The sequence below is a fragment of the Mesoplodon mirus genome (genome assembly GCF_964341445.2).
Source record: "Mesoplodon mirus genome assembly, chromosome: 12".
Lineage (NCBI taxonomy): Eukaryota > Metazoa > Chordata > Mammalia > Artiodactyla > Ziphiidae > Mesoplodon > Mesoplodon mirus.
In genome coordinates this window covers 2147502-2174560 of record NC_138988.1, presented here as the reverse complement: position 1 = coordinate 2174560, position 27059 = coordinate 2147502, and the positions used below count along the sequence as shown (strand labels likewise).

Here is a 27059-nt window from a genome sequence, read left to right as displayed (position 1 = left end):
CACAAACAGATGGAAAGATATACCACATGTTCTTGGATTGTAAGAGTCAATATTGTTAAAATGACCATAATATCTAAGGCAATCCACAGATTCAACACAATCCCTATCAAACTGTCAATGGCATTTTTCACAGAACTAGAACAAAAAATTTTTTAATTTGTATGGAAACACAAAAGACCCTGAAATCTTGAGAAAGAATGGAGCTGGAGGAATCATGCTCCCTGACTTCAGACTATACAACAAAGCTACAGTGATCAAAACAGTATGGTACTGGCACAAAAACAGACACAGAGATTAATGGAACAGGATAGAAAGCCCAGAAACAAACCCATGCATTTATGGTCAATTAATCTATGACAAAGGAGGCAAGAATATACATTGGAGATAAGACAGTCTCTTCAATAAGTGGTAAGTGGTGCTGGAAAAACTGGACAGCTACGTGTAAAAGAATGAACTTAGAACATTCTCTAACACAAAAACAAACTCAAAGTTGATTAAAGAGCTACACGTAAGACAGGATACTATAAAACTCCTAGAGGAAAACAGAGGCAGAACACTCTTTGACATAAATCGCAGCAATATTTTTTTGGATGCGTCTTCTAGAGTGATGGAAATAAAAACAAAAATAAACAAATGGGTGGGATAGGGAGGGTGGGTGGTAGACGCAAAAGGGAGGGGATATGGAAACATATGTATATGTATAACTGATTAAATTTGTTATAAAGCAAAAAATTTAAAAAAAAAACAAAAAACAAAAAACAAATGGGACCTAATTCAGCTTAAAAGCCTTTACACAGCAAATGAAACCATAAACAAAATGAAAAGAAAACCTAAGGTCTGGGAGCAAATATTTGCAAATGATGATACCAACAAGGGATTAATTTCCAAAATTTACAAACAGCTCATGCAGCTCAATATCAAAAAAACAAACAACGCAATGAAAAAATGGGCAGAAGACATAAGTAGACATTTCTCCAAGAAGACATATAGTTGGCCAGCAAGCACAGGAAAAGATGCTCAATGTCACTCATTATTCGAGAAATGAAAAATTGAAACTACAATGAGGCATCACCTCACACCAGTCAGAATGGCCATCATTAAAAATCCACAAACAGGGGCTTCCCTGGTGGTGCAGTGGTTGAGAGTCCGCCTGCCGATGCAGGAGACATGGGTTCGTGCCCCAGTCCAGGAAGATCCCACATGTCATGGAGAGGCTGGGCCCGTGAGCCATGGCCGCTTAGCCTGTGTGTCCGGAGCCTGTGCTCCACAACGGGAGAGGCCACAACAGTGAGAGGCCCACGTACCGCAAAAAAAAAAAAAAGAAAAAAAGAAAATCCACAAACAGGGCTTCCCTGGTGGCACAGTGGTTGAGAGTCCACCTGCCGATGCAGGGGACACAGGTTCGTGCCCCAGTCCGGGAAGATCCCACATGCCACGGAGCGGCTGGGTCCGTGAGCCATGTCCAGAGCCTGTGCTCCACAATGGGAGAGGCCACAATAGTGAGAGGTCCGCATACAGCAAAAAAAAAAAATCCACAAACAGTAAATGCTGGAGAGGGTGTGGAGAAAAGGGAACCCTCCTACACTGTTGGTGGGAATGTAAATTGGTGCAGCCACTGTGGAGAACAGTATGGAGGTTCATTAAAAAACTAAAAATAGAGTTACCATATGATCCTGCAATCCCATTCCTGGGCACAGATCTGGAGAAAACTCTAATTCAAAAAGATACATGCACCTCAGTGTTCATAGCAGCACTGTAGACAATAGCCAAGACATGGAAGCAACCTAAATGTCCATTGACAGAAGAATGGATAAAGAAGGTGTGGTATATATATACAATGGAATATTACTCAGCCATGAAAAGAATGAAATAATGCCATTTGCAGAAACGTGGATGGACCTAGAGATGATCACATTAAGTGAAATAAGTCAGACAAAGACAAATATTATATGATATCACTTAGATGCAGAACCTAAAAAAATGAAACAAATGAACTTATTTACAAAACAGAATTAGACTCACAGACATAGAAAACAAACTTATGGTTACCAAAAGGGATAGTAGGGGAGGGGAGATAAATTAGGAGGTTGGGATTAACATATACACACCACTATATATAAAATTGATAAACAACAAAGACCTACTGTATAGCACAGGGAACTATACTCCATATCTTGTAATAACCTACAATGGAAAAAAATCTGAAAAAGAACATATATGACTGAATCACCTTGCTGTACACTTGAAACTAAGACAACATTGTAAATTAACTATATTTCATTTAAAAAGCTGATATTTAAAAAAAGATAGTCTACCTTAAAAAAAGTGGAGCACTTTTCTCTGCCCTTAATCTTGGGGTTCAACCATGTGCCTTGCTTTGGCCAATAAAATGTCTGCAGGTGGGAGGTGTCCAAAGACCTGAAGAGTGCTGGGGTGACTGGGCTTGCCCTCTTTTGTGCCCTGCCTTTCCAAGACAGGAATGCGTCTGGGTTGCCCACACATCCGAGAGGAGGATGAGAGAGATGGAAGCAAGGCAGAGCTACTGCAGGAAGCCCAGCCTAGATCAGCTGGCCCGCTCACCCAGGCATTTCTGTTTGAAGCCAATGAAATGGGGAGTTGTTTGCATTTGTTACACAGCGTTTTTTGGCAGTAGCTGATTACCTCTGCACTCAGAGATTGTGATCCAATAATCTGAGAGTCTGTATTTAAACAAGGAATTCGATGATGCACAACCAGCTTATGGGGGGAAAAAAACGCCTTCACCTCTCCGTCGTTTCTTTATCTGCAAAAAGCAGAAATAACATCACCTGCTTCTTGGGGTTTTGAGAGGACTGAGTCTGTGAAGCCCATACAACTGTTCCTTGCCTGGACCACAGTGGGCCCTAAAGTGGCAGTTTCTTTCCTGACCTCTGCTCCTGTCACTGGCCACCCTACTTAGGGAGCCAGCAGAGGGGGCACAGGTGCCCTACACGTCTGGGAGAGGGTCACTGGTACACTCCCTCTCTGCTGTCACACTTACCCGCAGTCACTGGGAAGGCCAGAGAGATGATGAACTTGCAGGGGACGATGTGGGGCACGTCCGAGTCGAAGGTGCTGGCAGGCCCTTCTGAGGACTCGCCGCTGCACTGGTGGCCGGTGGCCGACTCCTGGGCCCAGGCCCTAACCTTCAGGTTCTCCTCCACTTCACACTCGCTCCCGGACTGGTCAAAGCTGCCCATGGAGGACACGGCCCCCATGCGTGCCTGGTCCTCATCCTCCCACCCACAGGCGCGCAGCCACATGCTGCAGGGCGGCCCACGCGGCCGGCACTCCCGGCTGCAAGGAAATAAAGGCACTGCCGTCACCACCATTGCTCCCAGGAGGGAAGCCCTGCCTGCCCCCTCCTCCCCCCGTGCCTTGCCCTGTTCCGGGCTGACCAGCCAAGGCCTCAGACACTGCCTGGCACACAGCGGGCACTCAACAAAGATTAGATGAACCTCAGAGAATGGTGCCGTCAGTAATCGTGATAATCAGCAAAGCCAGCGTCTCCAAATTGAGTCCCGTCCTCCCGGCCCCAGCTGTTCCTCCTTTCATGATCAGAGTTAATCATTCAGCACGTCTGGAATGCCGGCTCCAGGTGAGTGCAATTCCCCAAGAACCACAAGGGAGGGGGTGGGGGTGAGGGCCTCGGGTTAGCTGTGCCAAAGCACAATATGACCTTGGTTTGGGGACAGCACGCGCAAGAGCCTGGTGAGGCCAAGGAGGGCGAGGACCCCGAGGCAAGACCCGACCGAGCACTGAGTACTGGGCTCAGAGCACAAGCGCCCTCCATGGACGCCGCACGCCAGCAAACGCTAAGAAGGGGCTGCGCAGCTGGAGCGGGGGCCGGGGCGGATGGGGGGGTACCTGCGGCACCTATGAGCGGACGCGCTGGGAAGCGCGTGGGCTCAGACGACGGCGTCGGTCAGCTCGCACAGCAGCTGCACAGCCTCCTCACCGAGGAGGTTCAGAGGACCTGGTCTGTCCATCCGGGTAGGGAAGTCCGCAGGAGCCTCCTCGCCGCTATATTTGGCTGTGGTTGCTAGGAGACGCGCGTGGCCACAGCCCCGGGGCGGGGCTCCTCTCCTGGGGGCGGGGCTTCCCGCCTCAGCCGCGGGGCTTCCCGCCTCAGCCGCTGGTCCCAGGCCAGGTGCCCAGACAAGGTCCGGCAGAGAGGTGTATACAAATGCAGAACCAGCTGCCTTCATGCCTTCAGTTATTCGCTTATCCACTCAGTCTTTTTTTTTTTTTTTTTTTAGATGTGGACCTTTTTTTTTTTTTTTTTGCGGTACGCGGGCCTCTCACTATTGTGGCCTCTCCCGTTGCGGAGCACAGGCTCTGGACGCGCAGGCTCAGCGGCCATGGCTCACGGGCCCAGCCGCTCCGCGGCATGTGGGATCTTCCCAGACCGGGGCACGAACCCGTGTCCCCTGCATCAGCAGGCGGACTCTCAACCACTGCGCCACCAGGGAAGCCCATGGATGTGGACCATTTTTTAAGTCTTTATTGAATGTTTTACAATACTGCTTTTTATGTTTTGGTTTTTTGTGTTTTTTGTGGGTTTTTTGGCCGTGAGGCATGTGCCATCTTAGCTCCCCGACCAGGGATCTAACCCGCACCCACTGCATTGGAAGGCGAAGTCTTAACCACTGGACCGCCAGGGAATCCCCCATTCAGTCTTTAAGGAATTCCTGCTCTGAACGTGAGCACCTGTTATGCGCCTGAGCCTTACCTGCAGTACAGGGGAGAGGCATTGCCAGCTCCCCACTACAGCTCCACCAGCGGCCCCCTCCTGTTCTTTGATGAAGGCAAAGGAAGCACTGGGCTCTGCAAACTCAGATGACCCGACCCCACCCCACCCCCCATCCCTCTCTGGCATAGACTCTCTGCTTCTGTCACTGACGTCCTTCAAATATCATGAGAATTCTTTGTAGTCATCATGAGCCCCAAAGTCAGCGATGAGGAAAACGAGGCTTAGAGAGGTGAAGCGATTTGCCTGAGGTCACACAGGTATATATATGGCAGCACTGGATCGAAAGCCAGACTATCTGACGGGCACCCTGCCCCCCACCCCTAGGGGTCTAAGAGACCCCTAGCTGCTGCTCCCGATGTAGAAGACCACAGACCACCAAAGGGGCTGCAGCGGAGGGACACATCGCAGAAGCGACTGCCCAGAGGGGTTGGGGCAGGCTTCACGGAAGAGGTGACAAAAGCCAAACTGTGGGGTCTGCCAGGCGAGGAAAGCAAGAGAAGGCATTCCAGGCAGAGGACACAGCATATGCAAAGGCCAAGCGGAGTGAAAACGCATGGCAAGTTCAGGGAAGGGATGATGAGGCTGGAGTGGCGCGCGGGGGCCCCGGTACCAAGCCCCTGGGCAGTAGTTTGTTCAAGCAAATGGGCGCGGAATCTCCACACACACTTCTCTGTTGCAGAAACTGAGGCTCTGACCTGAGACACAACCTACCCGTGGCCAAAGAGCAAAACTGTGGACGCAAGCCCCCTGCCTCCCAGTGCCCACCTCCCTAGGCCGTCCCCAGGGGCTGGGGAAAGTAGTCCAGTATTCCAGAATACTGCCCACTGACGAGGGCCCTCGGACATTCCTCAGGTTCGATCAGTCTAAAAAACAACGTTAAGAACAGCTGTGAGGGGAAGTCTCCAAATGGCAGTGAGGTCCCCTGGGGAGAAGGACTCAAGTTTCACCACTGAGTGCCATGACACCCTGTCCAGCAGCCTGCAGACTACCGTCCATAAGCAAGGAAGTACTAAAAAGACACACCCAGGGTTGCAAGGGGAAAAGGTTACTAGGATACACCAGCTCCCAAAAGACCCCATTAACAAGAGCCGGTCAGTGACACCACCCTCCCTGGGACAAGACAGCAGGCCTTCTGCCCGTCAGGTGCCACCTGCTGCCTGAGGCTGGTTTTGCTCCAAAGGGTCCTCGATCACCTTGTTACCAAGTGCAGCAGCCAATCTCCCCAGCATCTCCTGTGGGGCAGCCCTGAACTCAGGCTTGAGAGGTCTTAGACCAAAGAGCCTTGGTCCTGGATGTGCATGAGAATCACCCAGGATCATGTCAAATCTTCAATCCTGAGGCTTCACTCCAGACCTGTGGAATTGATTCTCCAGAGGTGGGGCTTAGGAACCGGTGATAGATTGTATTTTCCAAACACCTCAATAGATTCCCTCCCACCCTCTCTTCTTACAGTGTGATGTCAACACTCTGCACATCCCATGGTGGGTCTAGTCCCCTCCCCCTTGAACCCAGACAGAACTTTTGGACCACCTCAGCCAACAGAGTAGGGTGGAAGTGACACTAGGTGACATCTGAAGCCAGGTCATACAAATTCCATGTGCTTCTGCCTTGTTCTTTGGGGCGCTCACTCTAGGAACCCAGCACCATGTTGTGAGGAGGCCCAAGTAGCCTCATGGAAAGGCCACGTGTAAACTCTCTGGCCAACAGCTGGCAGGGTTCCCGGCCAACTGCCAGCCTCACTGCCCAAAATGTAAGAGCCAGACCTCAGGTGATTCCAGCCCCCAGCCTTTGAGTCACCTAGCTGGCACCATGTGTAGCAGAAACCAGCTGTCCCCATCAAGCCCTCTGCAAATTGCACATTTATCAGCAAAGTAAGTTACTGTTGTCCTAACCCACTAAATTTGGGGATTATTTGTTGTGCAATAATAAATAACTGGAACAGAATGCTTGTTTGTTAAAGTCACCTCCACCAAGATCCCATTGCACAGCCAAGATCTGGAACCACTTCCCTGAGGGAGGTAGTGTCCAGGTCAAGAGCTGGGGCATCATGGGATGGAATGAGGGCAAAGGTGTGCCACCTGAGACTCAGGCACGAGGGGTGGGTCTACAACCTCCCCTCAGCAAAGATGGCTTCAGGGCTGGCAAAGTCAAAGGAAAGGAAAGGGATTATTTGTTTCAATTGTCTATTGCTGCATAACAAACCACCCCAAAAACTTAGTGGATAAGACAACAGCCACTAGCTATTTCTCAACAGTTCTATGGGTCAGCTGGGCGGTTCTTCACCGGTGGACCCCGGGCTCACTCACTGGGTTATACTCATGTGGAGGGTCGACAGGGCTGGAAGGTCCAAGCTGGACTGGCCCACATGTCTGGAGGTTGGTGCCATTGCCTAGGGCACCTCACTTCCTCTCCACGTGGCCGCTCATCCTCCACCAGGCGGCAGTGGCTTCCTCAGACGGGATTCTCAGGGCAGGGTTCCAAGAGGGCCAAGGTAGAAGCTGCAAGGCCTCTTGAGACCTAAGCTTAGAACTAGCATGGCGTCACTTCCGCCATAGTCCATTGACCAGAGCAAGTCACAAGGGCCAGCCCAGACTCAAGGGGGTGAGGAATAGGACAGGAGGAAGGGCAAAGTCACATTGCAAAGGGGCACCCCGTGGAGTGCAGCAATCTGAGGGCAATCTGTCCCTGCTTCCTTCTTCCTCCAGGGCAGTGGAGCCAAAGCTCCCACGGCACCCAGAGAGCTTTCTGAAGTTATCACAAGACTCTGGCAGCTGGAAGCATACACCCAGCTTCTTCTTGCCATCCCTCTCCTAAGCGAAGCGCCCCCCCACCTCATAATAACTTTACTGAGGTGTATTTTATATCATATAGTGCACCCATTTCAAGTGTGTAATTCAATGATTTTTAGTAACTTCACCAAGTGGTGAAATCATCACCATAAATAAGTTTTAGAACATTTTCATCTCCCTAATAAGATCCTTCGTGCACAAGTTTCACCCAAAAGTACTATAATTAATTAAAATTAATCTCTGTTCCCACCCCAAGCTCTAGACAACCATTAATCTACTTTCTGTCTCTAAAAACGTGCCTTTTTTCTGAACATTTCCTATAAATGGAGCCATAAATCCATTTTGTCTATCCAGCCATCAGTTCATGGACATTAAGGTTGGACATTAGACATTTATGAAGAATGCTGCTGAGGACATTCACATGAGGGTCTCTGTGTGGACAGATGCTTTCGTTTCTCTTGAGTAGAGGCATCTAGCAGTAGGAGAGCTGGGTCACGTAGTACGCTACACGTATGGATCAGGCTTTATGCTTATCTTTTACTGCCAAACTGTTCTCCAACATGGCTGCACCATTTCACATTCCCACCAGCAACGTGTGAGGGTTCCTATTTCTCTACATCCTCGAAAGCATTTATTGTCCGTCAGTTATTATCGCCGTTCTCGTGAGGGTGAAATAGTCTCTCATTGAGGTTCTGCTTTGTATTTCCCTAACGCCTAACGGTACTGGGATCTTTTCTTGTGCTTACTGGCCATCCATATATATTCTTTTGGGAAATGTCTGTCCCTGTCTTTCACCCATTTTTCGATTGGGTTGTTTTCTTCTTATTGAGCTGTTGGAGTTCTTTGTCAATTCTGAATACAAGGCCCGTACTGGGCATGTGTTTTGTCAAGATTTTCTCCCAGTCGCCTGCTTGTCCCATCATTTCTTAATGGCGTCTTTACCACTGTGCTTTGAGGCGCAAAAGTTCTGAATTTTCATGAGATCCAATGTATTGACTTTTTTTCTTTTTTTGGACCATGTGTTTGGTGTTGTATCTAAGAAATCTTTGCCTAACCCAGGCCCATTTTTAATAGAGAGAAGTCAAACTTGGCGTCTGAACACTAAGCAAATCCACTAACCAAGACTCCTAAACATGGAAAAGCTTTGACACTAAAAATGATGGCTCTCGGAGAACCCCAGACACTCCAGGGGACGGTACAGAATGACACAGACTTTCTGAAAAACAGTCTGACAACATCAAGAGCTTATAAAATGTCCGCACTGCTTGGCCCTGCAGCAAAGCACCCAGGAAATAGAGCCAACCATTCAGTGTTGTTTGAATGCAGAAAAACTGCAAACCACCTCTATGTGCACCTACTGGGATGACAAAGCACCTCCCGGGTCAGTCTTAAGAGGGAGTGTGGACCAGCCTTTGAGAACAACGTTACCCGGGAATGGTAACGAAGGTGGAGCCATTTAGGAAGATGGTTGATGTGCAAAGAAAGATCCCAACAGCAGCATTTCAACTCGTTTCTTTATGTCACATTGAAGGAGGTACAACGGACATCTTGTAAAAGTCACCCTTTTAAGTGCTTTGACAGGTGTATACAGTCATGAAACTACCACCCCAATGAAGATATAGAATGTTTTCACCACCCCCAAAAGTTCTTTCACGCTTAAATGCATGGAAAACATCTGAAAACAAACACAACAAAAGAACTCTGTGTTCTTCTCTTGTTGGCACAAGGGGGGATGGGTTTTTTGCTTTTTAGCATCTCGCTGGGCTGTTTCTAGACGCTGTGAACAATATACTTTTTGGAATGGCTCAAACAATACTGAGCTGACTTCAGAAAAATCACTTCTCCCGGCTCCCCCGACGCAGACACACACCCATCCCCCAGCTCACACAAAAGCGCAGGAGACCTCTGAGTTTACTCACTTCGAGCCTTAAACAAAAACCTTGTGGGTCCAACCGGGATGATTTCAGAGGCGCCTGGTAACACTGCCTGCAGACAGACAGGCCTGACAGCGCCCCATTATCAACCCGGACTCCCCTGCCCCCAAGGAGCTGCGGGGGGCAGAGGCCAGGCGATGGCTCCACGGCAAGATATTTAAAGTCTTTCTTTTCAATACTGACTGGCCCAGAAAGGGATTCAAAGGATTCCTTCCGCAAAAGCCCGTCGCCAGCTGCAGCAATGGGGGTAGTCTCCCCTGGGCCACCAGCTCTCAGCATTAACATGAAATTGAATCAGGTTCATCTGCAGAGACGCAACTCAAAAGTCTAGAGCCACAAGAGGGGGGGGATATGGGGGTATACGTATATATAACGCTGCTTCACTTTGCTGTACAGCAGAAACTAACACAACATTGTAAAGCATTTATACTCCTATAAAGATGTGGGGGAAAAAAAAAGTCCAGAGTCAAGTTCCAGCATCCCGTTCTTTTTTTTTTTTCTTTTAATTTGGCTGCACTGGGTCTTAGTTGCGGCACGCGGGATCTTCGTTGGTGCATGTGGGATCTTCAGTTGCAGCACGTGGGATCTTTAGTTGCAGCATGCAGGCTCTAGTTCCCCGACCAGGGGTCGGACCTGGGACCCCTGCACTGGGAGTGCAGAGTCTTAGCCACTGGACCACCAGGGAAGTCCCCAGAGTCCTGTTCTAAGTGCAGACAGCAACGCCCCCGGTGGTGGGACTCCCGGCCTAGAAGTTTCTACGGTCCAGCTGGGAGTCCAATCAACCTAACATCTGGACTCTCGCTGACTCCAGCATCTCTGGGCCCAAGGATGCTTGAATCCCAGGGATGCCAGCTACATGTAGTTTTCCATCTGATGCAGTGTGTCCACATCACAAAATGACATAATTAGTGCCTACTTAATGCCAGGCCCTGTGCTGGACATGGGGGTACCAGGTCTCTGGCCTTGTGAAGCTCAGCCCTCGTGGCAGGCCTGCAAATAAGTGGCAATGTGGTACAATGCTGTTTCTTAAAATACAAGTTAAAAAGTACGTCTCACCTGTAGGCAAAGAAAGCGCATGGAGAGCCTCATGCCACACTGTGCCCGGCAGCAGCTGCGGGCAGGCAGCTCAGAAGGGGGCTGGAGCTCTTCTCTCAGTGTGCCCGACACCAAGCCCTGCGGACAGACAGGCAAGCGTCCCTCCCCTCACGGCTGATAATGCGTTACAGGGAGACAGACAGACGCACCAGGCAAGAGAGTCTGTTAGGGCCACAAAGGGCTTGCAGTGTCACCGAAGGCCTCACTGAGGGGCTGACGCTGGAGCAAGGGACTTGGAGGTGAGGGGGCGGGCTGTAAACATCTGGGGAAGCAGATGCAAAGGCCCTGAGGTGAGTTAGACGAACGGCAAGGAGGTCAGTGAGGGAGGCATTGAGGGAGGCTACGGGGGACATGGGCGCCCACTGCACTGGGCCTTTAGTCCCTGAGAGAGGGAGATAACAGTGGGTGCTGAGCGAAGGAGGGCGTCCTCTGGCTGTGGAGGACAGACGTAGGAATTCAAGGGCACTTCTTGTGAGGAGGCTGTTGCAATGATACAGGTGAGAGATGCTGGGGGTTTGGTCCAGGGTAGCAGTGGTGCAGGAAGAGGGGGTGAGCTCTGAAGGTGCACGGCCTGACAGACCGGATGTGGGCGTGAAAGTGACAGAAGAACCCAAGACGGTAGGGATTTGCCGAGGGAGGCTGGAGGCCCCGCGAACTGAGATGGAGGTGGTGGAGCGGATGAGGGGAAGCAGTCCAGGACTGAGAACACCTGTATTCCTTTACCCATTAAGAAACACATGAATTACACTGCTGGTAGGAATGAAAATGGTGCAACCACTTTGGGAAATGGCCTGGCAGGCCCTCAAAAGTTAAACATAAAACTACCACACAACCCAGCAATCTCACCCCTAGGTATACACCCAAGAAAAGTGAAAATATATGAACACACAAAAACTTCTACATGAATGTTTACAGCAGCATTATTCATAACAGCCAAAAAGCGGAAACAATCCAAGCGTCCATCGACAGATGCACGGATAAACAAAAGGTGGTCCAACCATACAATGGAATATTACTCAACAGTAAAAAGGAATGAAACGCATGCCAGCTACAACCTGGATGAAGCTGGAAAACATGATCGTTAATGTTATCAAAAAGGAGCCAGTCACAAAAGGTTACATATTGTAGAATTCTGTTTTATACACAATGTCCAGAAACATTGTCAAATCCATAGAAACAGAAAATAGTGGTTTCCTAGGGCTGGGGGTTGGGAGTGGAGGGTAGGAAATTGGAGCAGTGGGTGGGCTACCTAGTACAAGGGTTTTTTTTGGGGGGGGGGCGTGAGTGATGAGAATGTTCTAAAAATGAAATTGTGATGCTGGTTATATGCTCTATAAATATACCAGAAACCACTTATTAATATACCTTAAATGGGTGAACTTTGTGGTCTGTAAATGGCAAATAAAGTATGTCTTCCCCGCCCCCGAAAAGAAAAAGAGAAAAGAAACAAACAAAAACATCTCCTTTGTCAAAAAGAGAGATGTTACACTGAAAGCCAAACTCCTCCGACCCCTGGAAATAACCACTGAATCCGTTTGTGAATCGCTCCATCTTTTTCTATGTGCTTACATACATATGTCCTCACAGAAAATATTTTATTGGGTTTATTGTTATTGTCGCTTTTTTCACTCATCCTTTTGTGGTGATTCATCCCAGCTGCTGTACCAATGGGCAAAATGTTGTCTCCAGTTTCTCACTATTACAAACAATGATGCAATGAACATCCTGTACACATGTGTTTTTTCTAAGGCAGAAGCCAAGAACTGGAGCTGATGTAAAACTTTTTGTCAAATTGCTACCACTTTAATAATTTTTTTTAAATGCACATCCAAAATGGTTGGGGAGAAGCATCTAACTCCTTCCTGGCAGAGGTGTGTGGTGGGCAAAGTCTTCAAGAATGAGTAGAAATTTGCCAAATGGACAAAGTGCTTATTCTGGGGTACTGCAGCAGAGGAGATAGAATTTTAGTGCTTTTTCAAATTCCAGGATTTAACATTTAAATTCCTAGAGCTGTCCACAGGCCAGATTCTGCCCATCGTGTAGCCAAGGGCAGTTGAAGAAATCTGCCTCTTGCTCCTGCGAGGCTGGATGAGGGTTCCCAGTGCAAGTATCAGGTTAGGACATCTCTACACCTCTCTTGTCAAAAAAAAAAAAAGGAAAATCAGCCTTACATTCACCTGAGAGGCTGATTTTTCTTTCATCTTCCAGAATGGTGTTCTAAGGCACCAGAGGAAATGTTGGCCAAACAGCTCACTGGTAGCCTAACCCCAGCTCAGAGATGGAACTCCGGTCACAGGGCCAATCCACTCCCCAGGCACAAACGGGTGAGAAGACGGAAGGCCACGGCTTTCCTACACCACCCCCCTCCCGCTTCAACACACACAGAGCTTACAGAGCAAGGGTCCGGCTCAGATCAGTTTCTATCCAGCGGGATGGCCCTAACGCATCCCCTCACTTCTCGGAGCTGGGTTTTCCTCTGCTCTAGTTACCACGTGAGCCCTTTTGCAGCAGCCCTGGTGGAGCGAGAAGCGGGTTTAGGAACCCAGTCGCTGAATTTAAGGGGAGGGGGGCTTCTCCGTACTTACGGGAGTAGAGTTCGGCCCCAGCTAGCTTGCGGCGCTACCCTGGAAAGGTTTCCTGGCGAGAAGGGGTGGAGTGACGCGTGGGCGCGGACCAGGCCGGGGGGCCACCCTCCAGCCCCTCCCCAGCTTCCTATCCCGAGCCCACCCCTTGTCCCCGTCTCGGGGCACACTCTCTGCACAACGCAGCTGGGTGGAGAGTGGGGGAGTTGAAAGCAGACAGACCCGGGAATGGGAGGAAAAGAGGGGATGCCAGGGACGCCCCGGGAGTGATAAGGGGAGAAGAGTGCAGGGGTCACCGAGAGAAGAGAGATCAGGAGGGAGAGCAGGCAGGGGTGGCCCCGCGGGGGTCTCGGGGCTCCTGGGTCCCCTAACCAAGCCCCCTCCAAGCCAACCCGGGTAAACACAGACGCCCTGCCAGGCCAGCGCAGCTGCTGGACACGGCCCTCGGCACTGCTCCAAGCAGACCGCCACCGCTAAGCCCCTCCTTTCAAGAAACTCTGGGGCCGCCCCTGGAAGTGGCGGGGCGGAGGGACCCGAGGAGCGGCGCTCGGCGGCGATGGAGCCCAGCGGCCCGGGCACGGGGACCGGCGTGGAAGGCGCGGCGGGCGACCCGTACCAGCGACCAGCGCGGCGCACGCAGTGGCTGCTGAGCGCCCTGGCGCACCACTACGGGCTGGACCGAGGCGTGGAGAACGAGATCGTGGTGCTGGCCACGGGCCTGGACCAGTATCTGCAGGAGGTCTTCCACCACCTGGACTGCCGAGGCGCCGGCCGCCTGCCCCGCGCCGACTTCCGCGCGCTCTGCGCGGTGCTGGGGCTGCGCGCCGAGGAGGCTGCCGCCACCTGGGAGGCCGCCGGGGATACAGCCGCGGGAGACACGAACTCCGGGGATGTGATCACTGGGTTGGCCACCGATGGGGAGGCGGATGCGGAGGAGGAAGCGCGCCTGGCACTGCGCGCCGAGCCGCCTGAGCTCACCTTCCGCCAGTTCCACGCGCGCCTCTGCGGCTACTTCGGCACCCGCGCCGGGCCCCGTCTGCCCCGCGGCGCTCTCAGCGAGCACATCGAGACGCAGATCCGCCTGCGCCGTCCGCGCCGCCGCCGCCGAGCGCCCCGTACGCCCGGCCCCGACGGCGGCCCGGACAGCGAACGCCTGGCGCGCTTGGAGGAAGAAAACAGCAGCCTGCGCGAGCTGGTGGAGGACCTGCGGGCCGCGCTGCAGAGCAGTGACGCGCGCTGCCTAGCGCTTCAGGTGCACCTGGCCCTGGGGCGGAGGGTGATGACGGAATGGGGCGGGGGCGGGGGCGGGGGGTGGATTTGACAGCGGGCTGGCTGCAGAGCCCCTGCTGGGCAGAGGAAGAGGACGGGGAGAAAGGGCAGCCCTCCCCACTTCAGCCTACTTGCATCCTGCCCCTAGCCACCCCATTCCACTCCAACACACTCTAGTCCCCTCCCTTACTCACATCACACAGTCCAGCCCCCCAAAACTCCAGTCCCTCCGAGAAAACCATTCCGCCACCAGACACACACAGCCCATCTCATCCTGCCTCTCTGACCCAGCCGTGGACCCTCGCAGGAAACCTGGGCAGTCTCACACACATACGCCTCCGGAGCTCTCCACGGTGCCAGGATTCCAGGAGGCCTAGGGGATAAGGTGTGAGAAAGGCCTGTCCCCACCCTTAAGGAGCTAATGAGGTACACAGGCAGCTCGGCGCAGTCACTCAACAAACATTGGAGGGCCTCCCTCAGGGCCAGGCCTGGTGTCCCGATGCTAGATAGTGTCACTGTCGACCAGGCAGGTCTGGCCACTCAGCGCTGCGGGGGCCAGGCACTGAGAGGGGCATGGACCCAGCCCAGGCATCTGCAATTCAGTCAACAAGCACTTGAGCGCTGTGCCCAGCCGTGTGTCAAAGGCCATGTGGGGGTGGGGGTCAGACGAGGACCAGACGGCCCCTGACCCAAGGGACCACAGGCCAGGAGGGAGCTGACGTTCTAGTAGCCCTGCCCGCTCCCCGCACAGCCCGGGGTCACAGCCCTGAGGGGTAGAGACAGGCCAGGGAGTGCGCAGGAGTGCAAGGCGCGGATTTCAGGGGCCACGGCCAGCGGGCATCAGAGAAGCCAAGGCCGGGGCGGGAAAGTACTGCCATTACGTGGAATAAGATCGTCCAGGATCATTAGTTCTCCAAGTATTTGCTGAGCACCTACTGTGTGCCAGGCCTGTTTTAGGCGCCGGACGCCCAGCAGTGAACACGACAGAAGAAAACCGCACCCTCAAGGAGGCGGCTGCCTAGCAGCAGACAGCGGGGAGGGGCGGGAACGCCCATAGAGGGCTCCCCAGTCTCGGGGGCGGAGGAGCACGGGGGAGCGGGGTGCCCCGAGGGCAGGAGGTGGGCAGAGAAGAGTGCAGGCGTTTGGGACTCACTGGAACTGTGCAAACAACAGAATGGGCTCTGTGCCTCAGTGGCCCGCATCTATTAAAACGGAGCGACATGAGCTCCCGCCTCGGTAGAGTTAGGGCGAGGGTTAAACGAGTTCAGATGGGCCCAGGGCTGCGAGCACGAGCGCGAGAAACGTGCCGGGTTGCTTTGCTCACGCGCCCTGGGCCGGGTGGGGTCTGGCGCGAGGCGCTCACCGCCTGCCCTGCTGCCCTGTTTCTGCAGGTCGGCCTCTGGAAGAGCCAGGCGGGCGCCCAGGAGGCGGCGCACTGCGGGCCCGAGATGGCGGCGGCGCGGGAGCTGCGGCAGGCGCGGGGCGCGCTGGCGGCAGCCGAGGCCCGCGCGGGGCGCCTGCGCCGGGGCCAGGCCGAGGTGCGGCGGCGCGCGGAGGAGGCCCGGCAGGCAGTGCTGCGCAGCCTGGCGCGCGTGCGCGAGCTCGAGGCGCTGGCGCGGCAGGTGCCCGGCCTGCAACGCTGGGTGCGGCGGCTGGAGGGCGAGCTGCGGCGCTACAGGTGAGCCGGCGGCCCGGGTGCCCCAGATCAGCTCCTGTTGTCCTGAACCTCAGGTGTGTTTTCCTCCCCTCAACTCGTCCCCGTGTTGTTCACGTCTTCAGGTATCCACCCACCCATCCATCCGTGGGCCTGTTCACCCATAAAGCCCCTCCATTTGCCTATTCGCTGGGGGCAATAGGATATGTTTGTTCTTATTTGTTCTTTGATCAGTGCAGTAAGAACGATGACAACAGCTAACACTTACCGAGCACCTAAGGTGTGCCAGGCTGTGAGCTCAGCACTTAACCTCACTGAGTCCTCACAGCCACCGGACCTGTGAGGTAGGTACCATTATGTCCCCATTCTCCAGGTGAGGAAACAGAGGCGCAGTGATCCCTTGTGCTAGCTCCATCAGGGTAGGAAGCTGGGCACGGGACCAAGGTTCCAATCCTGGCAGGGCCTCTGACAGATGTGTGACCTTGGGCAAGTCACGGTCCCCCTCGGAGTCCCTGTTTCCTCTTGGATGGAACAGAGCTTGGGGCCCCTGCCTGCCAGGGAGGCTGTGAAGAGGCAGTGAGGCCCTGCCTGACTCACTTAGGTGCTCTGTAAACAGAGCTCACTCCCTTTCAAATCACAAGGCACCCGGCCTGCCTGCCTTCCACATTTACTGAGCACCAGCTCTGCACAGGGACTATGCCAGCCACAGGGGGTGTCATTCTGAACAAGACATTCCGAAATCCTCACCCTGAGCAGCACTCGTGAGCGTGTGAGGTCCCCACGTGAGCAGATGTGTGGCAACAGCTGGCTGCCTGCTGTCAGGGAGAGCAGGGCCCTCGTCATGCCTGCTGCAGGCTCAGCCAGCGCCTGCAGACCTGACCCGGGAGTGGAGTGCTGAGGGTGGGACGTTACCTGGCGAGATGGGCCAGGGAGGGGGACGGGGGAGAGCGTGCTAGAAAACGGGAACAGTGTGGGCCAAGCGCAGAGGCAGGAGGGACCTTGGCCCAGTCCAGCAGCTAAAACAGCAGCTGGAGGGGTAAAGCTGGAGAGGCAGGCCGAGGCCAGGCCAACCCCAATGGTTGTGGCAAGGTCTGCAGCCTTTCCCTCGAGAGAGCATGAAACCATGGGAAAGTTCTAGCAAGGGGGCGACAGGAACAGACTTGCACTGCAAAAAAAATCACCCTGGCTACAGTTGTGACAAAGAGATGGAAGGAGAGGGGAATGGCAGAAGACACTGGGAGCCGGACAAGAGGCTGCAGTCTGACTTCAGCCCGAAAGGCAGGCGGGCAGGGCAGCCAGAAGGGGTGGCTTTGAACCTGGTTCCTCACTGGGGGGACCATGTCCTTGACTTTTGAGGTGCTCCCAGTGGGGAGACGAGGAGGCACCATGGTGGAGAGAGGAGGCTGGCTCTGGGCTAGGCTTCTGCAGCTCCAAATGTTTGGATAGTCACTTCCTGTTTGCATAGCTCATCGGCCAAAGAGCAGGGCCCTTTGGCTCGAGGCCCGTATCCCGCCTTGGAACTTTCTCCAAGAGGAGAAGTAAAGGGTCTCTTCTTTCTTTTGCTCTGAAGTAACTGTCACAGCATGATTGTAAAAATAACTCCAAACATTGGGATAGCTCTTAACAGGAGAAAAAGTGGATCCGTAGTCAACGCAGTATTTAATCCTCACAAGGACTGTTCAAGGGAGAGGTTTTATCCCCATCTTACAGGTTGTGGGAAGTGAGGCTCTGAGAAGTTAAGTGACGTACCCAAGGCCACACAGCCAGAAAGTGGAAAAGGAAGGTCTGCCTGCCCCCACAGCCTGTGTTCTTTCTGTCTTTCCACTTTACCTTTTTTGTTGCTGACGCATGGTTACAAGACAGCTGCTGCACCTCCAGGCCTCATGTCTGCTGTCCAAGCATAAGAAGGACCAGTGATATCGGGGGTGGGAAGGATTTTCTTCTAGTGAGCTTTGCCTTTGTATTCAGGGAGAGGCTCCCCCACCTTCTCCCGCCAGAACTTGTACCTCCATCAACTTGGCCAGAACTGCGTCACGTGGCTGCCCCTACCTGGAAGAAAGTCTGGTGATATTGATGCCCCAAACAAACCTGAGGCTCTCTTAGGAAGGAAAAAGGGAGCAGATATTGCAGAGGCTCCAAAGGAGATGCCCAGTGAATGAGGAAACCAAGGACCAGAGAGTGACCTTCACACGGTGATTAGGTGATGGTTGTCACTTGCTTCCCTGTCCCTAAACCTCACCCAGCCCCAGAAGCAAACCTCCTCTCCCCATTTTCTGTAGTCAGAGCTTGCAAGTTTGTGGGCTGACTTGCCCCCAAAGCTCTCCCTCTTTGGAGAAAGGAAAGGGGAGGGGATAGAACAGTTGAGAACACTAGTCACGTAGCCAAGCTTGATGGATCCAGAACTCAGCTGAGCTTCCCAACTCCAAATCAAACCTCCTTCCCCTTCTCTGCCACCTCCTCAAGGGCAATCTCAGCAAGTCTCTTCCTCATTGCTCAGACTTCTAGTTAGTTCTTTCTCAAACCTGCACCTTCTCTTCCCTCCCACTCAGTCCTCTGCTGTGGGTTCTACCCAGTCCTTTCCCTGTTTCTCAGGTAAACCTCCTTCTGTCACGTCTCTTTGGGGTTGCTGTAACCCCGAGCTTGCCCAGCTCTTCCCGTCGTGATGATGAGTTCCCAGTGTGCTCTGTGGTTGCGGCCCAGGAGCCTAGCTTTAGCAGAAGCCAGGATCCTGGAGGGTCCCCCTGGTCTCCAGGGTCATGCAGCTCGCCCTCTGCCCCAACCAGGGCCTGATTCTGGGCTGGTTTCTAAATGCGTTTCCTAGCTCAGAGTTTCTCACTACACAGGTGGGGAGAAGTTGAGCTCCACACCTTAGGGTAACATCCCAAGGTCAGTCAGCAGGGTTTTTCTCGCCTCTGTGGATGAGACGGCCCTGGATGGCCCCGGGCTTCATGCAGGGGCCTCACTGTCTTCACTCAGCACGAGGGTCTCCTGCCCCTTCCCCGCTTGGGCCTCAGAACCCAAGTCCTGACCCCTCAGGGGCAATTCAGCTCCATCTCCTGCTCCCACACAAGCTGCGCGTCTTACCTTTTCGTTTTCGACTGTGACTCTGGATTATTTTAAATGCTTATATTCTATCCAGCACTTCTGTGTGTTTGTACATAGAAAGAGAGCTTCCCATAGCACCTCAATCCGCCATCCTGACCAGGAACCTAAGAGAACAGACAGTAAATATTTAAGCCATTGGAAACACTCATGTATTCGTACCACGTTTTCTAAGCATCTTCTATGGACAAAGCCCTGTGCGGATACCTGGGTACACGGAACTGGTACAGGCATGCCCACAGCCCTCTGAGGCTCTCCTGGGCCCGAGTGGAACAGGCCATGAACACCCATGTTGGGACACAAACATGCTTTGTGCAGAGGGGCCCCAAGAGAGCAACTGCTGCTTTCAGAACCATGGGAGTCCTGCATCAGATGCAAGTATTCCACGTGTCAACGTGGCCCGCAGCCTCCTGGAGCTGGGCAAAGACCCTGGGCTCGCCCAGCCAGCCCAGTCTGCGGAGGATTACCCAGCCCACCACAACCCCATCAGCTTCTGCTTCCCACGGCTGGTCTCCGCGGTCCACCTCGTCCCAGATGGGGGACTCAGCTCCTCCAAATCGCACAAGACAGTCCCTCCCCCCAGCACATCTGTGAGCATAGTAACCCTGACAGATGATCCAGAGGGGAAGACGCGGATTACGTTGCAATGATGCAAATATTTTCATGTGGAATATTTGACATCACGATTTATACAGTGTCATTTAACCTCTGCCCCCATCCATCTAGTGTTTCCCTGTCACTTCTCCCAAACTACACCCAAACCCTCTCCACCTTTCTCTCCTCTGTTTTCTCTTTCTTCCTATCAGCCAGGTCTCTTGGATGAGTGCCAGAAAGCCTGACTCAAACTGACTTGCTTAAAAAAGCTGGCTCTCAGTACAGTTTAAGCATGTCCAGCTTCAGGCATGGCTGGATCCAGGTACTCAAACAATGTCACCAGGATATGGAAGCTCTGCTTCACTCTCAGGCAAGTTCTCTCCCCTGGTAGCCTCTGGGGCACTTACATCTCGAAAGGTCATCTCTTGTCGGAGCTATCCCACTGGAGTGCCAGGCTGAGCCTCAATGGACAAACCTGGAAACATGTTCATCCCAGAACCCATCAGGGGGCCAGGATGATTAGATGCTCTGATTGACCAAACTTTAGTCACTTACCCACCAAACATATACAAACCCACAGCCAACCCTGTCGAACTCTAAGACTGAGATCCTCCCAGAAGAATCACGGAAGCACATATCCCAAACATGTTAAACAACACACAGCCCTGCCTTTGCTCCTCTTGGGAACTCACAGCCCAAATCCCCTTTCTTGTCTCGGGAACAGGCCCCCTGTGGCAACTGGAGAGTCTCTGAGTGGAGGCCCCGGAAGGAAGCCTGCTTAAACGCAGGACAGGCTTGTCTCAAAGTCAGCTCTCCCAGGCTGCTGAACGCTTTGGGGTAGTGGGGGGCACTCTGCACCGTCACCAACCTTGCCTGCCTCAGTGCTTCAGAACCTGCTGGAAGGATAGGCCAAAAGGACCCTTATTACTGGCCTCCTGGCCCAGCCCGTGAGCCCTCCTAGGGAAGCACGATGCCTTGACGTTGTCGGGCCCAGCACCAAGCCCAGGGCTCCCAGTAAAATGGTGAATGAACAAGTGAACAGACCAACAAGCATATGGATGGATGCAGCCTCAAAACGGTCTCGGCAGAAAGGGCGTGGGCGTGCAGGAGTCCAGCACCAGGCGAGCCCCGAGTGCTCCAATGGCCTGATCCTGCTTCGGGGGGAACCATCCTCCACCCGGTGACTAGGTTCTCTTGAAGCCCCAGGTCTCAGCCAGTTCTCTGCTCTGCTGCCCCATGCTCTGCGCCATGGAGGAGAAGCTGGGCCTTTAAGACACCTGGGCAGCTGCCTGGGGCCAGCACTGCTGGGCAGGGCCTGGGCTCCAACGCCCAGAAGACAGAAAAGCTCGGTCAGCTGGAGCCGGAGGAGGGGCCGCCTCTGTGGCTTTGTGTCCTTGTCTGGGAAGGATGAAAAGGCTGGGCTGGATGGGGGGCGGGAGGTGTAGGGCAGCCCACTGGGCCGGCCACCATGCTGAGGACACAAAGATGAGGCCTGGGAAGGCCACCTCCTCTCTTCCGCCCCAGTGCAGCAGCCCGGCCTGATGGGGGGTGGGCGCAGAGTCAGTGGGTCAGGAGGGAAACAGACGGACGGGGGGCGCCATCTGGAGCTGGGGGGCGGCTAGCTGCGGACTCCATTATCCTTACAAGTGAGCGTGTGGGTGGCCGCTAGTGGGAATTGAGGCCTTTGTCCAGGGGACAATACCCCGGGCTCACAAAGGGACACTGCTGGCCCAGCACCTGCTGCAGGCCCACCCGGGGCCATTGAGATGCAGAAGGGGGCTCGGTGGGTGGAGGGCCAAGCTCAGGAGGCCCAGCCCAACCTGGGCTTGAATCCCAGCTTTTCCAGATCTTTACGGTGGGACCTTGAGCTGGCCCCTCCCCCTGTGCCTCACTTACCTCATCTGTGAAGTGGGGTGGGGCCCTGTTGCCTTGGACGTGTGTGTTCAGTGACGTGGGGGCAGGGAGGTGCAGGCTGAGCGGGCAGCTCTGGACTCTGACCTGCCTCAGTCATTTTTTTAAAAAATAAATTTATTTACTTATTTATTGTTTCTGGCTGCGTTGGGTCTTCGTTGCTGCGTGCGGGCTTTCTCTAGTTGCGGCGAGCAGGGGCTACTCTTCGTTGCGGTGCGTGGGCTTCTCATTGCAGTGGTTTTTCTTGTTGCCAAGCGCAGGCTGTAGGCATGCGGGCTTCAGTAGTTGTGGCACATGGGCTCAGTAGTTGTGGCTTGTGGGCTCTAGAGCACAGGCTCAGTAGTTGTGGCGCACGGGCTTAGCTGCTCCGCTGCATGTGGGATCTTCCCGGACCAGGGCTCGAACCCGTGTCCCCTGCGTTGGCAGGTGGATTCTTAACCACTGCGCCACCAGGGAAGCCCATGTCTCAGTCATTCTTGCTTCTGTGAGCCTCCTTTTCCTCATCTGTAAAATGAGGGTGACAAGAATAATAACGGTTATTATATTCACCTCATAGGGAATTTGAAGATAAAGTGCTAATATGTACAAAGCACCTAGAATAACGCTTAGCCTTGAGAAAACTCTCGACGAATGCTGGAGATTATTATTTTATTTATCCCTTATCACAGTACCCACCATAAATAGTAATGGTAGTGGTGGTTGGTGTTGTTGATATGAACAGAGCCTGGCCCCAGAGAACCCTGTGTGTGTGGAGACCGCCACAAGGAGTGGACAGTGTAAGCTGAGTGTCAGGGTCCTACCAGAATTGCAGAGTGTGGGCAAGCACAGGACCCTGACCGCAGCGTGAGTGACGCTGGCTAGGGCATCTCTTGGGGGAATGCCGTCATCTGAGCTGGGTGTTGAAGGATGGGTGTTGAAGGAGTTTTCTGAGGTATCCCAGATTCAGGTTGCCGTGAGTGCAAAGGCTTGGAGGTGTGAAGGTCTTGGTGCCTCTTGGGAACAAGGAGACGTATTGTGGCTGGCGGGTTTGAGGTGGAAAGCGGCAGGAAAGAAAGCTGGAAGGGCAGGCGAGGATGGCGAAGGGCCCTGAGCACCAGGCTGAGGCACGAGGCCTTCACCCCAGAGAACGAGGGAGACAGAAAAGGGCTTGAAACAGAAGTGAAGTGATCACTTTGAGCTTCAGAGCGACCCTTCAGGCTGCCTGTGAAGGGCAAATGGGCAGGAGGGGAGGTGAGAGGCAAGGAGGCTGGTGAGGAGACCATATCTGGGTCCAGCGCCTGAGAAGGGATGGACCACCAGCCCCACACCTGGAGGCCTTACCTGGAGCTCGGCAGAGCCTCAAACTGCCATTCTCCGTTCTGGGTCAGAGCCTTCCTCCAGGACAGCACCTTAGGATTTGCAGGGTGAAACAGGCATGAGAGCCACAGGCAGCAGCCAGGTTGACGATGGGGACCTACCTCTGGGTGGAGGAGCCAGCAAGGGGTCACCCGGAGCCAGCCTTGGTGTCCTCACCTCGTGCTGGGTCGGGGAGAGCCAACACGAGTGGCTTTCACCCTAGCGTTAACAGAGCGCTCCGATGTGTCGCGGGCACGTCATGCGCTGCGGGCTGGATGGTGAGCCAGGACCTCAGGCGTCAGTGGGAGTGAGCACCGTGCCTCGAGAACCTTCCCTGGTCACGTTCACAGTCACGGACCCCCAGGAGCCCAGTGCAGCAAAGGATCCCACTGCGTACAGGCTGAGGAGGGGGGTGTCAGGTGACTGTGGCTCCTCCTGAGTCCTCAGGGTCCGGCTGGGACACAGGAAGCCTTCGATGGGGGATTACCGGACCTTTTATCCCCCTGCTACATCTCCCCGAGATTGCAGCCAGAGTTTGCTAAGAAGCCACAGTGCCTGGACCTAAGCTCAAGTCCCACCTACAATGTCTCGCTGCATCCCCGACACCTCGAGCTCCACTGGCCACAGGTTACCCACTACGGCCAGTATGGCACGTGGGCGGTCACACCACACCTGCGTAAAGATGACCTTCCAGGGGCAGCTGGGAAGACATCTCTAGCGGCGGGTTCATCAGTTAGGGATGCGCTTCAGCCGAAAGTTACAGGAACTCACCTAACAGTGCCTGGAACACACTGGGGTTTGGGTTTCACTGTCTGCTCCTGACCAGAAGCCCGGGGCGGGCTCTGTGATGAGTCTTTGCGATGTGCCTAAGACACGTGGCCTCCACAACGCTATTAAAGGCAGAAAGCACGGGACATCTGTTCATTTCTATCCAGAAAAGCAAGGCCTGCCCAGAAACCACAAGTGCACGTCTGTGTGAGCCCAACAGCCGGAGCGGGGCCCCAGAGGGCAGCGGAGCCGGGGACCACCTGTTGAGCTGTTAGATAGATAGAGTCCCTCTCTGAGGTGATCTGGCCAAGGTCACCCAGGCCGTCAGGGCATAGCCCAGGCTGGTCTCAGTCCTCAAGGGCCCAAGAGTCCTGGGCTCTCGTGCTGCTTCCCTCGGGGCTCGGGAACAGGCCTCGGCTCTGTGCTCTCGAGGTTAGTTGGGGATGCTCTGAGACCCTACGTTCGCGAGCCCTGCTTTCCCAGTTCCAGGCCAGGTGGGTGGCCTCAGGCACACAGACAGGAGACAAGAGGACCATGGTATCGGTTTCCCAGGTCAGGGGCAGCCGCACAGGACCCAGGGTGGCCTGAAGTGCCAGACCAGTCAGTCGCCTTTGGCCACTGCCTGCTTTGTCCATCTTCTTTGGTGCCTTGACACTTCTTGAGAGGCTCTTACTCTACCTGTTTTTGCCTCTGTTTGCTCATCTGGAAAACGAGGTTAATTTTAGTGCCTACATCATAGGCAAGACTTAAATAAGATAGTGTGTAAAAAGCACTTCGACTTGTGCCCGGCACATAGTAAGTAGTCCACCCATTTCATTGTCATCAATTGGCGCTTACCTGCAGGGAGAGGACTTTAAATCCCGTGCCACCAGCACCATCCATCCGTCCCGAATCTCTGCTTGTCCCTGGTTTCACGCACTCCGGCTCCACACGGGAGGGGACAGGCTGCAGTGACCCCAGATCCGTAACTTTCCAAATTCAGTGACCTGCATACTGCTTCCCAGCACCTGCAGATAAAGTCTCAGGGAAGAACGCTGCCCAGCCCAGCCTGGGTGACAGGCCACATCTAGGCCATCACTGTGGCCAGGGCGCTAGGATACTCCAGCCGGCCGGGACTCGGACGCACACTCAACCTTGTGGTCTCGGAGAGGTGGATGCTAGGTAGGGGGCGGGACAGTTCCTGAAAGCAAAGTGGGTGCTGTTATCAGGAGACAGGAGGAGGATGCCATGAGACAAAACCAACCAACTCCACCTCGTGACCTTCCTCTTAGAAGTGAGAATCCAAGACGAGTGAAGGCTGCAGTGTGGCACCAAGCAAAGGGAAGATGAGAAAGTGGCCCAGGATTAGCACCAATCCTTCTACTGGGGTAACCCAATAGAATGAGCATTTCTTTCCCAGCAGTTCCAAGAAAATCCTTAGATTAACTCTTGATTATCCTGACATGGGTCACGCCCATCCCTGAACCAATCAGTGGTACCAGGGATGTTAGAATATGCTGACTGGCTAAGTTGGCGGGGTGTCATGTGACTACTCTGGACCAATCACTGCCACTCTGGTTCACCAGACCTGGGTCTCATGGATGGATTGAAGGGGTGGTGGCTTCTGCAAAGAACAGCAGTCCCTCTCGACTGGGAGCTCCTGTGGGCAGCAATGGTGCCCAATGCCCCTCCTTTCTGCCCCTGCGGCCACTGCTGAGCAGAGGGCCTGGCCCAGAAAGGCAGGTGTTTCCTCCCGACTGGGCAGGTGCACGGACCATGGGAGACACCTGAGGCTCCCACCACCTGCTCTGAATCCTCCTGAGAGGACAGAGGTGACTTAGAGAAGGCTTGAGCCACCGACATCAGAGACCCTGAAGCGGGGAGGGGACAGAGATTCTCCGTGGGGTCTCTTCACGATTTTCTGTCAGAATTAACCACTGACTGTTCTTTATCCAACCACATTTTGTCACATGCCCAGAGTGCCGTGCTGCCCTGGGTCCAAGGGAAACAGCCATGAACGAGGCAAAGTCCCTGCCCTCATGGGGCTGACGTCCTGGGGGGAGACCGCTGACCAATAGGTGACAGTACACGGGATGAATAAGGAGAGGGCATGGTGGACGTGGCTGCTTTGCTACAGTGTGTCAGTGGCAGTGTATTAGTCAGCTCGGGCTGCGTGACAAATACCATGGTCTGGGTGGCATCAACCACAGATGTGCACCGTCTTGCAGTTCTGGAGGCCGGAAGTCCAAGATCAAGGTGTGGGCAGCACTGGTTTCCCCTAAGGCCTCTCTCCTTGGCCTGGAGACGGCCGTCTCTTCCCTGCGTCCTCACACAGTCATTCCTCCGTGCATGTCTGTGTCCTAACCTCCTGTTGTTACAAGGAGACCAGTCACGTTGGACGAGGGCCACCCTAGGACCTCATTTTTACTTAATCACCTCTTTAAAGGCCCCGTCTCCAGATACAGTAATACAGTCACGTCCTGAGACACCTGGGCTGAGGGCCTCCTTGCCATGACCGTGGCCCTGAGGGATGGGGCCCCCACTCTGGCCCCAGCTTCCTCCACTCTGCCCGCTGCGCACCCCTCCAGCCATGTTGACCTCTCTGCTCCTTGAACCCCAAACCCCTCCCTTCAGGCACAGGGTTCCCCAACTGCTCCCAGCCAGCTCCTGACTACTTTGTATCCACCCAGCTGTCTTGGCTACATCCCACGACATCTTCAGAGGCCCCGGCCCGGCCAGCCTGCTCCCGTCATCTCGCACAGCCCCTGGCCTTTCCATCCTCCATTTACTTTTGTTGTGACTTCACCGGGGTCCATGTCGCCCAGGGGAAGGGAGGCTCCAGGAGGTCCAGGAGGTTGGGCCGTTCTGGTAAGTACAGTGTCCCCAGCACACAATTCATCTGTGGGATGAACTGCAGAGTCAAATTAGCAGCTCGGACTGTGGGGGGCCGCCTTCTCAGACACCCCCTTGCACCCACCCCCCAGTAGAGGCGGTGCCCCGCATTCAGGTAGGGACCAGAAACGAGGAACAGTCAAAAAGGCTTCCCAGGCCCCGAGGCCTGTCTGCACACTCCCCTCTTCACGATTTATTTTCGGCTCTTCCTCCAAGGCCCCCTCTCAAGCTCTTCTTCCTACTGTTGTTCTTTTGTTTTCACACACCCGTCTCTGTTTCCTGCGAGCCTTCACTCAGGAAACGCCACACAGCAAAGGCAGCCGGTGTGCGAGCCTCCAGGACCTCTGGCGGCCTGGCGACCCCACTCCTGGCCAGCCCTGGCCA

The 27059-nt window shown here is 54.1% G+C and overlaps 2 protein-coding genes across 6 annotated transcripts in view; one reads left to right on the top strand and one right to left on the bottom strand.

The window, feature by feature from the left end:
* Window positions 1-4437, bottom strand: part of CFAP92 (cilia and flagella associated protein 92 (putative)) — a 326108-nt gene extending 321671 nt beyond the window's left edge. The window contains 2 exon segments of the mRNA XM_082638951.1: window positions 3020-3315; window positions 3886-4437. Coding sequence (XP_082495077.1) covers window positions 3020-3236 — 217 coding nt within the window. The 5' untranslated portion in view covers window positions 3237-3315; window positions 3886-4437.
* An 8939-nt stretch (window positions 4438-13376) lies between these two features.
* Window positions 13377-27059, top strand: part of EFCC1 (EF-hand and coiled-coil domain containing 1) — a 33297-nt gene continuing 19614 nt past the window's right edge. For all 5 annotated transcript variants that reach the window (XM_082638879.1, XM_082638878.1, XM_082638877.1 and 2 more), the window contains exons 1-2: window positions 13377-14423; window positions 15832-16118. In XM_082638879.1, coding sequence (XP_082495005.1) covers window positions 13728-14423; window positions 15832-16118 — 983 coding nt within the window. In that variant the 5' untranslated portion in view covers window positions 13377-13727. The remainder of the gene's footprint in view (window positions 14424-15831; window positions 16119-27059) is intronic.